Source organism: Anopheles aquasalis, chromosome 2 (genome assembly GCF_943734665.1).
Source record: "Anopheles aquasalis chromosome 2, idAnoAquaMG_Q_19, whole genome shotgun sequence".
NCBI lineage: Eukaryota > Metazoa > Arthropoda > Insecta > Diptera > Culicidae > Anopheles > Anopheles aquasalis.
The window spans coordinates 55,340,647-55,358,146 of record NC_064877.1 but is presented as its reverse complement, the minus strand read 5'-3'; the positions used below and the strand labels follow the sequence as shown (position 1 = coordinate 55,358,146).

Genomic DNA, 17,500 nt, shown 5'->3' with positions numbered 1-17,500 from the left:
GCCGGCTGGAGCAGGTCAGAGCAGTGTTGCCATCAAGCGCGAGCTGCATAGCGATGATGAGCGAGCTGGCGAACATGAGGGAGGTGAGGAATCAGAGGAACCAGCGACAACACCTGCGAGTGCCGCCAAGGCCGGAAAGATCCGCATCAAGAAGGAACTGCAGGAACAGTTACAGCAGGAGCAGGACGATGAAATGCGGCCACCGAGTAAGGCGCACCATCGGGAACATCACGATGAGCAGCATCATGGCGTAGGTTCAAGCCCAGCGCCCAGTCCTCGTCTCTCAACCGCCAGCGTACCACTCAGTCCAGCCGCCAGTCCACTGAGCGATCATCATTCCATTGCATCCCGCTCGACACCGGGCGCCGATGGTCCGACGAAGAAATCGACACCAGTGCCGCCTTCCTCCGTTAGCAGCAGTCTCGGTGCTCTGTCCTCCATGTTTGACAGCTTGACCGGTTCGGGAAGTGGTGGCGGTGCAGGTGGCGCAGGAACTGACGGTAGCGGATCTTCATCCGGTGGCAAAAAATCGAGCGCACATCCGTTGGCCGCTCTGCAGAAACTTTGTGATAAAACCGAGACCCCGTCCGGTGGTGGTGGCGGTGGTAGCGGTGGCGGACGTGCTGGTGGTGGTTCCAGTTCCGCGCTGTTGACCGCAACGAATTCAACATCCGGCAGCGGTGGTGTAGGTCAGGGGTCTTCGGCATCGCGTACCGCTCCTGGTGCTATCCTGGCGTTTAGTTGGGCTTGCAACGAGGGAGTGGCCGTATCGGAGGAAGCTGGTGGCGGTGCGGGGACACTCAAGTGCGCGTATTGTGACACGACGTTCAGCTCGAAGGGCGCCTACCGTCACCATCTTTCTAAGGCGCACTTTGTCAACGATGACGTCATTCCGGATCCGAAGAGTTCCTCGTTGACGGCCACCAGTGGCGCCCAGGCCTTGCACTCCAAGGCGCGCTCCTCACCGTCGCCCCATTCACCGAAATCGGGTGGCGGTGGCGGTGGCTCGAATGCACCGCTTTCCCTTGTCACATCGGCCGCCGGTAGTGGTGCCGGGGCCGGTGCTGGATCTGGATCATCGTCAGCGGCATCTGGATCGGGGCGCGAGAGTGCCGAGCGTCGATCGATGGAACCGGCGTCCGCGAAGAGTCCTCCACCGTCACAGTCGCCTGCCGCTTCGTTCCAGGACGAGAGTCCGCATTCCAAGTTCCTCAAGTACACCGAGCTGGCGAAGCAACTGTCCTCCAAGTACGTCTGACACTCCTAAGGCGGTCCAAACAAACACCCAGACACACATATCCCTGCGAGCGAGCAAGCGAGTGCGGTAAGCGATCACGTGCAGCGTTTGACAGTTTTTCACAGCCCAAATGACAGTCACCGGAATTGGATAAAAATTGTCACAAAATAGTCGTAGAAGTGAAGAAAGAAAGATGGGAAGAGTGAAAAAGATTATGAGAGAAAGAGTAATTTTAATGGAAAACTAAAAAAAACACGGAAACTAAAGTCAACCTTACAGCAACCTAGTTATACGAGCGCAACACGATACGATCAATTCGATGAAGTAGCAGGTAGCAGAAAGAGAAGTTGAGCATTATTGCGACATCCCCCCTCGCCCCCTTGTAAGTCCTGGCTCTGACCCCAGATTCCCAGACGCATTCAATTGCAGCTTGCAGTAAGCAAAAACAAATTTGGTATACGTAATTTACAAAACACGAACAAACACAACTAGCAAAACACTAGGGAAGAAAGAGAAAAGAAAAAAAACATAAACATCCTCATAAACATCTTGGAAAAGCGTTAAAATTTAGCAAGCAAAGTTGGAAATACGAAAAGAAAATTAAGTATACGGCAAAACTCATACACACATACAGACAAACAGATACGAAAACAACGCGCTAATGATAGGAAGGGAAGGAGCGAAAGGAAGATGGCAGAACTTTTCATGATTGAAAAGAGTAGCGCAGCTAATGTAAAAAGAAGAAAAAAAGGGGAGGAAACATTGAAAACAATTAAATTTGAAGCAAATTCTTACAGCAACACTCTGGATACGATACACAAAAGTCAACGGACGTGCCAAAACACTGTATACTAATCTATTTGCTCCCATTGCAAACAAAAACCACACCAAGACGAACGAACGGAAATCGAATCGTACACGTATACCGCATTTTCGCATTATGTATGAAGGAGAGGCAGGAAAGAAAGAAAAGTTAAGAAAAGATATAAAAAAGAGGGTAGAATGCTTGTCTCCTCCTTGGTTACTCGTTTGCTTTGTTCGATCAAATGCACTCATGCAGCACAGCTGAATGGCCGCATCTGATGGCCACCAGGTTCAGGACGGTTGCTACTCAAGCTGGTCCAACCGCTCCAAGTTGATGCCGTGCAGCGAGCGCAGCACAAGTTTGTGATTTTAGTTTTCTCCATGTAAAGTGGCCCCAGTGATGGATGTGATCCGTGGATCACATCTCTTTCCGATCCGTTTCAGTTTCCAGTAGTCAGCAGTATCTCGGTGCTGACGTATCGTGAATGCCAGACAGCATTTAGGGCAGAAGCAGAGAAGTTCGAGGGTTAAAGGCTGTTAAGTCGGTTGTAAATAGTTTGATATCTGACTGCTCTCAGAGGCGTTACTAGGCGTTTTCTCAGCAACTAACATTTAACACGGACCCTTCGTCAGTCAGTCAGTCAGTCAGTCAGTCGCTGAGGATTGGGAGGGGGTGGATGATAGGACCTTCCTCTCCTCCTCCTCCTCCTCAAAAAGCATAAGTCTCAAGTAAGCGTAAGTGTAGTGGTTGTGGAGAAAATGAGAAGAAGAGCAAAAAAAAATGCATAAAAAAGTCAGAAAATTCGAAACAAAAAAGTAAGCATTTCAAACTCCTTTCCAAAAACGTAAGCTCCAGCCAGTAGTTACAATATGCCTCCCTCTTCTACTACTACACATGGCACATCACACAGATCACAACCCCGTAACCGGACCGGTTGGTAGCAGCAGCAGTAGTATTCCGGTTCACATCTGGGCATCTCAGAAAAAAAAAGAAACAAGAACTGTCTTGTGCGATGGAGCCCATCCCCCCCACTATTTATTGAGAGTGATTTAAGCAAACGGGATCGTAGAATTAGCGAGGATTATTAGCGAGTAAAAGCAGCGCTAGAAGAAGGGCTTCGACGACAGCGCCGTGCGGAGTAGTTAAGGCTTCCATCTGATAGAGAGAGGGGGTATAGGCGGTTTTTTTTTTTGGGGTTACGAACGCCATCTAGCATTTAGGAATTGCATGCACAAACTCGTGGAGAAACTCGAGGTGGTGATGGTGGTGCAAAAAAAAAATACGATCGAAAATACAGTATACGCGGGCAAGATTGCAAATTCTAGGCGCATCACAAAAAAAACGCGCACGAAACCGTCGAAGACACAACCCAGTATACCCGAGCGGAAGCAGAAGCGATACTCTATCTCTGATTATACATATGAGAATAACAAATTGAAATCCCCCCCTCCCCCCCTCCCCCTTGTACATTGTATTATATTGTGCGAGTGCAGTTTGCATTACGATACCTATATATATGATATAAATATATATATGAATATATTCGCGCTATTATCATTACTTTTATGACGTTTATGAGCGAGGCGAGAAAAAAAAACCGTTTCCCTAAATCAAATGCGAACCGCAAATCGAAGCGTAGCAGAGCATCAACAGAGCGTGTTAAACAGCAATGTATTCGTCGTGGGGAGGTCGCGAAAGTGGGAAGAGTGAGACATCCCCCCACCCCTGGTGGGGTTGTTTCGAATCACGAAAATACACATACACAAGCATACGAAAAGATATTTAAACCTTTTGGACTTCTCTTCTCAAGTGATCGAGCAGGAGCTGCAAAGTTGCGAAAATTTTGCGAAAAATTACAAACCAAAATTACAACAGAAAAAAAATAGAAGACAAAAAAGAAACTAAACAAACACAAAAACACAAACAGAGAAACTCAAATTCTGATGAACAGAAGCAAATCGAAAAACAAACAAAAATACGCTAACAAAGTACTAAACAAAAAAACACGTATACGTAATTTGTCTCAAGAAGGGTCTCGTGTAGGGAACCCGCGTCCCCTCCCCCCGCGCAACATAGGATAAATGAATTGGTAAATGGTTGAATTGGCAAAGGGAGAAATGGTGTTGTGTATAAAATGGAAGCCAATTCAATCGCGAAACGCATTAGAGGAGCACAGGACGTGGCATTCGCTGGTCAATCAATACAGACTTTCTACTACTGTACTAGTACACTGGCTGGCTAACATCTCCCGGCGGGAAAAGAATCTCCTCCACGTGGAAAGGCATTACCCTGGAGCAAAAGTGGAGCCCCAATGTGTAGCATCGAAAGGCAAATAAACGAATCAAAGCAAAAAAAATACAAGAACGATCTTTTAGAACATCTCCGGAGCCACTCACCCATCACGCTCTTCTCCTGTCGGTTGTACGATAATCTCGTGGTAGCTGGAAGTAGCTGGAGCAACCATCCTTCCTTCCTGCTTGTAAGATACTCGCGGTTGCGTTCTTTCGCACTTCCCTTTTCATCAAATTTGCGCCCCACAAAAAAAAGTTTGAAAATTATCTTCCCCGCAAACGATTGCAGAAGAGTTAGTTGCCCTCCCGTTTTTGATAAGCAGACAGACGCACAGACACATAGAGATCATTCGGTTAATCGATCGTGGGAGAAGCCCAAAGCCTACTAGAACTCTATCGCTCTAGAATCCAAACAAAGCTAAAGGCAGGGCTAATAAGAGCTGAAGGATCACGAGCTGGATAACGAGACGTGTTACATACTTCCATCTCAAGAAGTCGCAGTAGCAGAGACGTAGACGTCTCTTTAACCAGATGGCATTTTCGCGAGTGTGTCTCGTGTAGCTCACGCCAAGGAAAACGGGGTGCTGATAACGATGATTATGATGATGATGCCAGAGAGAAATACACAATTACGAAGCGTCGCGAGGAAGGAAGCGGGCGAGCCGGTGGCAAGTGAACAGTAAGATAATATTGAGAATAAAGCAAAAAATAATTATAATAATGGAATGAACAAAATAAATCATAAAATCAATTATTATTTAAATGCAAAAAAAACATTAAGGAATCCTGTGCAATCCTTCTGAGAAACATGATGAAATGGAAAGAAACGGTGGTACCGGGAAAGGGCACAGCATAATTCAATTTCGCGCAGCTCACACGTGTCACGGAGCATTCGAGGCAGCAGCAGTGACACCCAGGTAATAAGCCAGCTAGCCAGCGCAGACAGACAGTCGAAGACGGAGACATGCAGCGTCAGCATTCAACGGCAGCACAAGAGCACAAGACAGAAAAAAACAGCAGAATCTTATGTATTTATGTTTGGGGGAGAGATGAAAGTGCTCATCGTGTTCGTGAAGACACAAGAAAAACGGTCGAGCGAGCGGTCGTGCCTATTGATTGGCTTCTTTAAATCGTCCTTTGGGACTTTGGCGTCGCCCCTAGAGGGTGGTGAGGGTGCATGAATATTTATGTGCTTTACGCCCCCTCCTCCTCCTCCCTTTGCACTCGGTTTGTGGTGGGGGATGGTCAACGTTATGCGCGACTCGCCGGCCATCTCTCTTTCGCACAGGTGTGCCCGGATCATCGTCATCGTCGTCGTCGTCGTCGTCGTCGTCGCCATCATCGTGCGACGAGTGAGACGAGACCGAAAGGGTTGTGGCCACGAAGGAGTGAGCGAGCACACGCGAACGAGCGTCACAATAGAAAGGGGAAGGTAAGTGCACTGGCCGACGGTATCATTGGCGATGATGGCGATGACGATGACATGGGATGATGATGATGATGATGCAAAAACGCAAAGCGGACACGAGGATAAATGGAAATCATCAACGGTGGAAGGGATGAATATTGCAAGGTGACGGCTTCGTGGCCGCGTGTTCGTGTTCTTGTTGTTATTCGTTCCGCCGGTTGTCACGCTCGCCGCAGTTGGCCTGGCACTATCGGACTGGCACTCCGCCTATATGCGCCCGCGAAGGGGCGGTTGGGTGATTGGTGTTCTGCTCGATCATGCGCTTTGCATCACACGCGCGCACACGTTTGCGATTGAGAGATGCTGTGGATGGATTGTGGATTGGTTGGAGGGGGAGGTAGTGGCTGCTGTACATACATATCGATGTTTTGATGATTGACGGTTGAAGAGGAGAAGAGGTTCGTCACTTGGTGAGAGTGTAATTAAGGTAATTAAAGTGTCTATTACTGTAAATGGAAGCTATTTGGAGGCGTTATTGCTCTGAGTTTGTTTGGGCACATTGTACGAAGCACTGTAAAGTTTTATTAATATTTCAACAATCTAAATAACATTTTTAAGATTATGATGAGGATGTTTTGTTGTTATTTTTGTTGAATTTTTAGCGTTAGTTAACAAAATAATGTCGACAAACAGGTGATCTTTACCTACATTTTACTGGTAACAGATAAATTTCCATTTAGTTAGTATTGATTTATGTTTTTTAGTATTTTCTCTTTTTGTATCATTGCACACTCTGTGTATGTCTATTCATATTATGCAACATATTTTACTTTCCTCAATTTTACTCAATCAATATCACATCTATCGATTTTCAGAACAACATTAAGTATTTATGAAACAAGGATCCTTGCTAAGTAAACTATGAGTTAGATGTCGATCCCTTTGAGTTGTAAATAGTTTATTTTTGGAACTTGAATATTGTTTTTTATTAATGTAGTACAGAACTAACGTTTCTTTTTAAATATTTGGTCTCTAAAGCAAAGAACATGCAGGCAATACAGTCATGATATTAATTCCGACGAAGCGTGACTGCAAATTAATTTTTCTGTCTATGATCTGCTGTTTTGGTAAAGAACTGGTCTAGATTAGCCGTGAAAGATGCATCTTTTCACGCCGTTTGGTCCCCTACTTTAGTAACTTTGATTTGATAATTTGATTACGTTTAATACATTGCTTAGAGTACATTTAAATTGGGACGGTGCTCAAGCGCAACATGTCTTCGTGTTACATTAATTAAAAAATGGCGAAGCTACCAGTTTAATAATTAGCAAAAAAACGGATAGAACTTTAATTGAATTAATTAATTAGTTTTCATTCCGGTACACAATGAAAACTAATTTATTGTTTCTATTAAAGTTTTATCCGTTTTTTTTAAACGTTGGTTGGAAAACACGATGTAAACTTGCGAAATACAATCCTTATTAATGGATATTAGGCGTATGCCACGATTTGCAGCATTTTATAACGACTTAACAATTGATTTCAAAAGAATGTCCAAAAACAAGTCACTCAAATCCCTTTCTTTGTAGAATCCACCATATTCTACGCGGAAATTCTGATAGCTGTTACAAATGATGATCGAAATTCTGTCCTCTGGAGTAGTCAAAGAGGCAATAATTCGATAAACTATTAAAAGGTCCCTTTTTATTTTTACTTTACTATACTTTTGCGAACTTTATCAGTGTTTTGTCCATATATCCCAAAATATTTGAGGATCCAATGTCTTCGGAGATTGGTAGCAATAATTTGAAACAAATCACCTGCCACGGCGTTTGACATGCTACAAAAATACTCCTTTATAAAGAAAATTAAAACAAAACTATCTGAAAATAAAGTTATACCATTTGCCAGGAATTTTATTCTTTGAACCTTTTTTTATTCTTTTTTTACATTTTTATTCTTTGAACTTTCAGTTAATCACTCCTAAGAAGTTATCCTGTCGTATGATTTAAGAAATAGAAATGCATTTGTGAAATGTTTTTAATGTTTGGAAGTTACGAACTGTACAAACCTGCGTTCCGTTCATAGAACAACAGTAGTTTCAGTCCACTAAACCTATTTTTTCGTTTCTTTTAGAGATATAATCTTCCGAAGGACATTCTTTCATTGATTCTGTCAAATAAAGAACGCTTCAAAATGACGCCATCTTGCAAAACTCTTTCCGCTTAAAAGGGTTGCATCCGCCCCATAGTTTGTGATAGAGTTTCTGAAGGACACATCACTAGTCAGCAGTTTGAATAGGTTTGTTTACACACGCAGGCCATTGGAAAAGAAAGTCCATCCAGTGCTGTACCGCGCAGGGCTCACGGCCGAATCCATTTAACCAAATCTTTTCATCGTGAAAAATAAACGCAAAACGGAACACACCAATTTTGATTGCAGTTTTCAACGAGAGCACATTCAAGCGGAATTCCTTTGAATGTGTTCCAAACATTAAATCTGGTCGCAACACATAGTTTAATGGTTTGCTCCTGAGAGCATTCAGCAAAGAGCGTGTCGGCCCTTACCCTTTTCTTACTTGCACTATCGAAATCTGTCCGTCAACCGTGCCCCCCCCCCTAAGATGATCCATAAAAGTTTTCCCAAAGAACGCTTTTCCCCCTCGAGTTCGTGCACCGGAAAGTGCAGCGAATTGCCAATTCGCCAGGAAATCAGCACTTGTCATAAAAATGTGCATCAAACTGCACGAGATGTGCGCAAGAAGTCTGGAACACTTTCGACCCTGGATCGGTGGATGCAGTAAATCTTTCATGCCTGATGCAATTTGCAGTGCAATAATAAAGGCATAAATCTTGGGAAAATATTTTTATAGCATCAATAGGACCCCGAGAAAAGCTGGCACGAGGGGGATCGAGAAAACAAAGAGCCTGAACCCCGGCCGGAGCCTGAGAATCGAGCCACACTCCGCGTTCCGGTGTCGAAAATGCAACTTCTCACGTCCACCAAAAGGCGATGCCGATTGGGATGCCCGTGGCTGATGATCCTTGGAATGAAAAACTTCTTTCCACGGAATCGTCCTCCAGGTCCGGTGCACGTCAATGGGGGCCAACATTGATAAATGCCGCTTCGAGATTCGTCTGCAAATGGTTCAGTTCCGAAGCGGGAGCGCCAGCAGCGTTATTTCCCGCGAAGAAAGTGCGCCGAAAATTTCAAACGGACACTCAAACACACGCCCCCGGTCGAAGTAATCGACCTCCGTGAAACGACCCCCGACTCCGAGCTGTCTGGTTCAGCGACAGGACCGCATGCCGTGGAGGTGGCCCGGGAGGTGAAGGAAATTTCTAATCTTTCCTGCGGCGCTGCAGCGTCAATTCAATGGAAGTCGTAAATCGGGCAAACTCACCACCGGGATCTGGTTTCGCCATTTAATGGCGAAATTGTACAAAACCATTTTTACGAGCCACCACCGTTTACGAGCGGTCAAACTAATAATAATTGCACTCAGCGATATTGCTTAGCTGTTTTATGATCGCGTTGAATGCATCGCTGAGCTCGATCCAGTAGTTGTGGTTTAAATTGTGTGAAAATGTGGTGCAAGTGGAGAATGATCGCTGCAGAATTACTTACTTCAGTGGCGCACGCAAAGCTGCAATTTCTGATGATGATGTTTTCTGGCGAGCAACGGTACTAATTTTTAGATGCTCAGAAACATATTTGCGATAAGCTTACTCTATGAATGGTCACGGGGAGCACGTAATATCTTTTTCAAATCGTTGCAAATTACTGTTTGAAATATCTATTTTAATTTGATTTGGCAAGGGCAATATGATCTATTATTCTGTTCTACCTACTATCCGTTCTATTTGATCCTAGAAAATGATCATTCATTCATTCATTTCATTCATTTCATGATGATCATAATGATATCCATAGAGATAGTCGAACCAATGCTTCACAGAAAAGAATAATTGGAACTTACTAAAGAACCATAAACCATCCTTGATTTTATCTAAAAAATAGAATTATTTCTACCTAAAATCATTGAAATTATAGCACAAACAAAAGCTATTGCTTATAGAAATCAACGTTTTAAGCTTCTATATCAAGTGGATTAATTAATTGTGCATTGGGCTTTTCATGTAGATTGCCAATGGAACGACTTGCACTTGAGTGTAGCCATATTTTGTAGGCACATTTATTTTTTGTTTTCATTATATGACGCAAATTTCTGATCGTCAAGCAACTAAATTGGTTTCAAGTAAATTCGTCGCAACACAAAATAAATGCTAGTATATGATTGATTGGTGCTTACTTTCTTTGATTTGAATTCATGGTTTCTAAAAGAACTTGTCTTGCTTTGGGTAGTTTGTTCAATTCTATTAACTGTTGGTGAAATTTTAGACACCTTGTCTTGCCTTCCATTACTATTCGTAAAAAAATATTTTGGAATGAATTACGAATAAGAAAAACACTACACAAAAACGTTTAATTATTTGAATCAAGGAAGCAGTTAATATTTATTCCACACTTAAGCCTGCGCATGCTACTTCGTTGCTGAATAAACTCTAGGGCAAACTCAGAATGTAATGCCAAAATAGTTTACGTTTCGTGTGGCAGCAATAAACTGCTTCAATGAAATTGGAGAAAGTCATCAGAAGGGGTAATTCTCGAAATTCGGACGCTTCGTGAATAGTGAAACTGCTTTAAGTTCCTTTAAAAAAAATTACATAATCTATAAATAGCCTTGAACCAACGTAATCTTCTTTGTAAACTTGTAGTTTGGGCGATTTTTACGAGTTTTCGGATTTTTAACCGGTGATTCTGTATCTTTAATAAAAAGCTTTCAGTCAAAAGTTATTTTAAAATACATCTTTATTCAATATCAAATCCATTATACATTGCTGTTTGTCTGTTTGCCAACCGCGAAGAGTGTTATCAACACCTTTATTTTAATTCGCGGATCATCATCCTGGAGTAGCTCAAACCACGATAATCATTTTTGAAATCACGCCAATATATTGATTTCTCATCATCAGTGTTTTTGTACTGTCCGTTCAGATTCGCATAGGAACAAGCTCCGTACCACCAAGCGCCCTGTCTGATTTGAGGACAACTAATACCCCATTCATCGTTTTCCCGATCTTTTGTTGAGAATTTCATCCCTTTGTTAGTACCGGTCATTGAGTCACCTGCAGTTCCACTATATTCTCCCAAGGTCTTGAGTCTGTATTGCTCACTCTCGCTACCTATGCGGAACCCGTTGTAGCATGCATGCCCGTAGTCGCCGCTGAAATCTTTTATCTCCACTATCAATTCGTGGTTACGCGACTTGGTGATCTGGTGCATCTTTTCTAGCCCTAGCCAGAACTCACCGTTGAGGTCTCCAAATCCCTCGCGGTATTGCTCCCAGGTACGATAAAAATCGACCGAGCCGTTAAAACGATGCTGCACTACCAGCCAACCGCCACCAAACTTTTCCATCTCACAGTAAACTTGGAATGGGGCGTCGATGTTACCAACGTGGATGAGATACACCCCGGAGACGTTCGACGGCACTTTCTTGCACGATGCTGGTACCTTAGGCTTCCGTGTTGTCTGGGTGATCTCGGTAGATGGCGGAGTTGGCCTGACACAATCCGATTTGAAACGATCCTGGAGCAAACTGATGTTCCTACCGACTTCATCGAGCTGCTCCTTCAGTTCAACATGAAGCTCCAACAACCTACGGTCAACGTCAGACCTGGCCTGCAACATCTTTAGCACTTGTCCAAGGATTCCATCTTCAGGCGGTGTGTCTACGATGGCGTCGGCGATTTCTGGACATTTGTTAGCCGTCCCTGCGTACAATGTAGCACAAATAACTATGAAGCCTATGGTCAGCTTCATTTTCGGACAACACGTCGATTGCAGATCGAGTCGGAACTGTGATCCAATGCTTTTTTGGGACAGATTTTATACTAAATTGATGTCCATATCAACTTTCAGTTTATTGTGAGAAACGTTCGACAAGAATTTTGGTGGCGATTGTGGCCAATGTCTTCAAGCAAACCACAGTAACAGTTTTGGTTAATTTGGTTGCGGTTTTTTTTTTGGATTGCGAGGGGATCGTAATGCGGTGTTTCCTTGCGGGGAGCCTCTACTTCTACCCCAGGGCCATTGGATGATAAGCGGTCACCGCATCATTCATCCAGTGTTATTGTTTTTTGGATAAAGTGATCAGTGATTGAAATTGAATTACTAAGCATTTTGCATAGTCGTCTGGGCTCTTAATTTTAGCAACAACATCATCATCAGTAACTCAGGTGAAACCATAAGTGACCAGCGTTGAGAGAACTTGTGGAATTGGCCTTGCCACAGTTTTACCACAAATTGGGACAAGCATACAAGGCATGCGTTACAAAAGACATGCTCCAAGAGATGCGGTTAACCCATTTGATAAACTCTAGACTTTGCATTGTGTAGCTTCAATCTAAGCAGAAGTTGTCGCAGTCATGAGACCTCAGCAGTCATCGTCAACTACCGCACACACGCGGCCATTGTCTCAATCTTACCAATCATCGCTGCTTATCATCGTGGCCCGTAGGCACCCTGATCGTTCATCGGATTTGTGAACATCGTTTTGATGAGATTGTATCTGCGCGATCATGCTCGTTCTATGCTACTTCGCTCAAAACGCTCACCGATAGAAGCCCAGCTTAGCACCAACTCGAGATTACGGCCGATAAGTCGGCGACAGACGAAGCGTAAACTCAGAATGTAATGGCAAAAAGTTTACGTTTCGTAAAAATAAACGCAAAAAAGTTTATACTGAAATGTCAAACGTTTTTACATTCATAGTTTTTGGCCGCGGCAATCATAAATCGACGAGAGAAGTTAATTTCGCAGTTAACGCTTCGTCTATCGAAGTCAAAAGAGTCAAAAGAAAATAAATTTAAATCCTTTTATTGAATACTGTCACTGAAAGTAAAACATCTAAACATCTTTAATGAGCGTACATCACAAAACATGATCTATGCATTATTTTTCAAATATACGTACATCATGAACAAAAATCACAATTTAAATACGTTTATACATGAATCATAGAAATTGATATCGTTCAGAAAGAGAAAAAAGTGTAAAGATCATGAAAAAAGTAGTATGGATCTCTTCGCTTTCGTGGAAATACTTAAAATTTATTAATATATTCCCAATCCGAGGTTGAATAAACCATTGACCGCCATGAGGAAATCACAGATTATAGAACACCATTCCAACACTCCCTTCTTTGATCATCAACATTTAAAAGATGAAGATCGGAAAAATCCAAATTCCTATCATCAACCATATCATTCGCAACCACCCCGCGCAACCTACAACCACCTCTCTCACCCCCCCAGTGTTGTCGGCCTCTTTTCAATTAGCTCTGTTTGCCGGTTGGCGGTATGCGCTATGATTGGTAAATATTATGATTAAAGTGTTTGGTGCCGCCACCGCTGATAAAGCGATCGCGCTCGATCCTCACCGTATGCAAGCTTCTCGCGCAATTAACTCACCTTTTTGGCAGCACAACACCCCTTGGGGTGGTGCGAGGGGTTAAACAGCCTTTAAATAATGTCATTAAGTAGCGAGCGTAAGCGGTTGATGAGCTCGTTGGGCAAACACGGCGGAGCGCAGCTTCCTTTCCCAGTGGCTGTGGTTGCGCCACGAGCTGCGCTAGATAAAGAATGCGGGATATCAAAGGCTCGGCCGGCCCCCACGGTGGAGATTTTTCATAATTTTTATCTATGACCACCGCGCACTTTGATGTTTGCGAATGAACGGCACTTTAAACGGGCTGTGATAAAGCTATCGCCGCCTCGCCTTAAAGGTGATGTGGTGAAATAAACCACACCGTGCGTGCGGGTTTGTCGAGGATCACTAAGTCGCTAAGAAGGCGTATAATTCGTGCGCAACAAAAGACCACCGATCGGCTCAAGTGCTTATCATTGTTTGAACAACGTTAGTCTGGAAGATGCGCGGGATATGAGATGTTTAACCAGCCCGGATTACCGTGTTGCAAATCTGTAAAGAACTCTAGCGCGCTGCTTGTTGCTTGATATCAAACAACGAGTGGTCTGTTTGCCGCCATGATTGAACCGCACTCGGTTCCGACTACCGACTGCTCTCTATCATCTTTCAAATATTTATCGCACTGTTGTTTCGCTCTAATTAAAAAGCTTTTGCGCAAATCCACGTTTGATCAGCAAGCACCCCCCAAGGGCTTTTATTTTCCCGCGAAAGAAGAACAAGATCTCGCACCGTTCTGTTGCGCTGTTCGGTTTCAATTTGTCCGAATGTTTACCATGCGCGAGAGCAACTACTTCCAATCAATTCGTTTGATGATGGAGCCATTTTTGAAAAAACAAACATCCCATCCGAACATCCCAAATATTCCACGGCAGCGCCAGTGCGAGTATGAACGATGATGTTTCAGTGGGCGAAAAAAAAAGATGAAATAGAACTATCGCTCGCGGTGGTGTTTACATGACCACTTGTCGGTCGATCGACCGATCGAACCGAGATGCAACCGAGCTATCTTACCAACCGCGGCACACCACGGAGGGTGCATCGAGCATTCGAGGGTGGTGGCCGCGCGCGCTCCCGAAAAAGTGGCAATATTCGGGTATAATTTATTTTGTAAATAAATAATACAAAACACGTGTTTCTGATGATTCTCAGATCATTTGTTAACCGAGTAATGGACACACACAGGCACGCACGGGCGCTCGCTGGCACTGGCGCCAAGGATGCACTTCTCGCGCTATTCATCTCATCTGCTGGTGCTCGCGAGCAGCTAGTCCAACGAGATCCACACAGCGCTAGACTGTCGTTTCCGGTGCAGCGGCGGCGTGGTGATGGCGTGAACCCCATGCCGATGCGTCGATGCACGGAATCTAGATCGATCGATCCCGGTTCCGATGTTTCATTCAGCATCATAATTTCCCGCCTAATTTATGGCCCCCGGCCTGTTTGCGCCACCACCACCACTGCCACCACCGATCCCAACCGGATGCGTGACCTCGAACTAAGTGTTATCGATATGCAATCAATGAGGATCTCCTCTCAGATGTTGGTGTGTTGTTCGAAAGCGGCCTCGTGCCGTGGCTGGTGACAGCATCGAATGCGGTGAGCGATGCAGGGTTGGCGCTTCATGAAAAAAAGGAAGGGGAAATTTATGGGTTTATGCTTCGTCGGACAGAGCGGTGGTGGTGCCGATGGTGGTTAATACTTTTAGCATATTATAAAATGTACAATTGATTGCTGTTGGTGCTGAGAACTCGATATGATTGGTGCCAAGAGTGAGCTAGAACGTAGAGGAAAACGCGTGTAAATGAATTAAGAGAGATTATGTGTGCGGTCTGGAATTTACAAATTGAAGTAAAGATTTCGAAAATGAAATATTTTGCCAGTTTCTGATTTAGTAATAAGAACATCCTGAAAGACGTTCAAGATTGTATTACATATTCTAAGCTATCAATTTGAATCAATTCGATTCATTCGAAAACGCCAAAATCCAAAAATTGCTTTTTAAAAAGAGAAAATCGCTACGTTGTGTTTAAAGAGAAGATCATATGTGACATTGTATCAATTATACGAGGACTGACAAAAAATATAAACGAATATTTAACTACTTTAATGCAAGTAACAAAGATGCGAGATAAACATACGGCTCGTCCGTCCTTATATAAAAAAAAATGATGCGAGATGCTGGGTCCAATTTTACAAATATTGTATATTAATTGAAAAGTCCTCGAGAATCATGCCTTATCTGCTCAATGACTACGCCTTCATTTGTAGGTGTTTCTACTCCATAACCTTAAACCTAACTCATTAAAAATTAACTGTGCTGAAAAGTCGCTCAAAGTTCGGACAAGGACTTGCCACAAGCAAAAGAAAATGTTGTAAATTTATAGTTTAATTTACTGTAACAAACTCGCCTCCAGGCAAGGTTTGCGGGGACCTAGTAAGTGATTTACATCTGCTTACAGACTTACTTATTTACAGCCAAAACATACATTGCACACCAATTTCGTTTCTGCGACAATCGATCATGCTCTACTCGCTTCAAGACAGTTCAAATTCTAAGTAAAATCAAAACATCAAATCAGTCCAACAAGAGTAGAAATGAATTATTTAAAGTTTTTCTAAAAAAAAACAATCCTTTTCGAAACACTTTTCACTGTTTCTGATTGTATCTTTTGTGCATATCTAAACAGGTTCATACTTCACATAAGTAGTTTATTTTACAGAAATTGTGATGTTCCTTTTTTGCTCCGTATCACAACCGAGCTGTATACCAGGTGCAAAACAGTTGCACTTGACCATCACACTTATTCACCAGATCTAGTCCCACGTTCCTTTTTTCAGTTTTTCCTTCATCTGGGCTCGATGGACAGAAAACAGACAAACCGATTACAAGTTTTTGAGTAAACTGGTTACAGAGATGGAAATATCTTTATTAGAAGTGTAAAGGCTTGCATGGAGTTATTTGTAACGAAATAGAGAGAAAAAAAAGATTCATATAATGCACAGCAGTTTAAATTTTTGATGTCCCGTATAGGAGTATAAATTCACGTGAAGATGGTCACAAACGATTGAGGATCCATTCGATTTAAGAGGAAAAAATAAGGTTTTAAGCTGTAAAAAACATAGTTTGATTGTTTTCTTTCTGTTTATAAAGCAGACATATGACCAGTTATTAAATGTGTAGAAAATAGGTTTACAACACAAGAAACGACACATGACAAGAGAGTTTTATTTTTATTGTACTCAACCAAACAAAAGATTCCAAAAACAAAAATTCACGCTGTACACGATTGATGATTAGCATCCATTTATTCTTCTTAACTCTCGCAACATATTGACGCATTTATCCTTCGCTAACCAGCATCCACCGTCTACATCCTTCAGCACCCTCGTCGCCGACGCATTCGATCTCCAACATCCCTACGGCGATCCTCACCACCACCAAGATGAACTGCCCATTAGTGTTATTAGAGTCATTATCAATTTTTACGCCGGAAATTTCAATTTTCCATCCCACCAGGGCCTCGCAACATCCCCCGGCTGCTTCCAAATGCCATCCCGCGAGAAAGGGGTTCACTCCTCCAAAAGCTGGGCGCACCATTACATGATCATTACTTTCGCCAAGTATGCCGCAAGTGCCACCTGTATCGTTCCTTCGTTATCGTCTGGGGGCTGAAGGTGCGGTTTTCGAGCGGGATTGGAATGCATTACCATTTCGGTTCCATTTCCGGACATTAAACCCACACGCGCCCGGTACACTCCCCACAGCGACAGTAACGGAGCGACGCTGCGCCTTCCGAAAGCAACCGAAAGCAGGTGACATCGGAGCGGTGGTCCCGGGAGCCAGAAATCGTGAATATCCTTTTCCGGCCACGACGCCCGTGTGTGCGTAGCTCGCTAATGATTGGTGTTCCAGATTGTGTGCCAGCTTGTGTGCCATTGTTATTCGCATTGTTAATTATTTTTATCATAAGACCATTTCGATTGTTTATTGCAGTTTGTTCAGTCCGCAAGCGTAACGACGCTGCGTGCAGAGTTGATAACCTGATTTCTCAAAGCCAAGAATGAATTGGTACATTTGGCAGCATAAAACATAAGCATAAGAAACGCATAATCTCTACGCCAGAAATCCCCCTAGAAAAAATAAGAGAAATCAAAATCCCCACTCCGGGCGCGGATTGAATTTGCAAGCGATTTAATTAACTCAACAA

General features: G+C 43.3%; 2 protein-coding genes across 3 annotated transcripts in view; one reads left to right on the top strand and one right to left on the bottom strand.

The window, feature by feature from the left end:
- Positions 1-4,985, top strand: part of LOC126569467 (protein tiptop) — a 208,835-nt gene extending 203,850 nt beyond the window's left edge. For both annotated transcript variants that reach the window (XM_050226564.1, XM_050226565.1), the window contains one exon: positions 1-4,985. This exon is cut by the window's left edge and continues 2,982 nt beyond it. In XM_050226564.1, the coding sequence (XP_050082521.1) occupies positions 1-1,258 (1,258 nt within the window). In that variant the 3' untranslated portion in view covers positions 1,259-4,985.
- Positions 4,986-7,732: 2,747 nt separating this feature from the next.
- On the bottom strand, positions 7,733-11,627 carry LOC126575756 (angiopoietin-4-like). Its single transcript, XM_050236616.1, has 2 exons — positions 10,979-11,627; positions 7,733-7,737 (listed from the first exon to the last, which is right to left on the bottom strand). Exons 1-2 carry the CDS (start codon positions 11,625-11,627, stop codon positions 7,733-7,735), a joined length of 654 nt encoding a protein of 217 aa, XP_050092573.1.
- Between the last annotated feature and the right edge of the window lie 5,873 nt (positions 11,628-17,500).

Excerpts from the sequence above, each read along its gene's own strand:
- LOC126575756 (XM_050236616.1), bottom strand. The coding sequence starts at position 11,627 with ATGAAGCTGACCATAGGCTTCATAGTTATTTGTGCTACATTGTACGCA.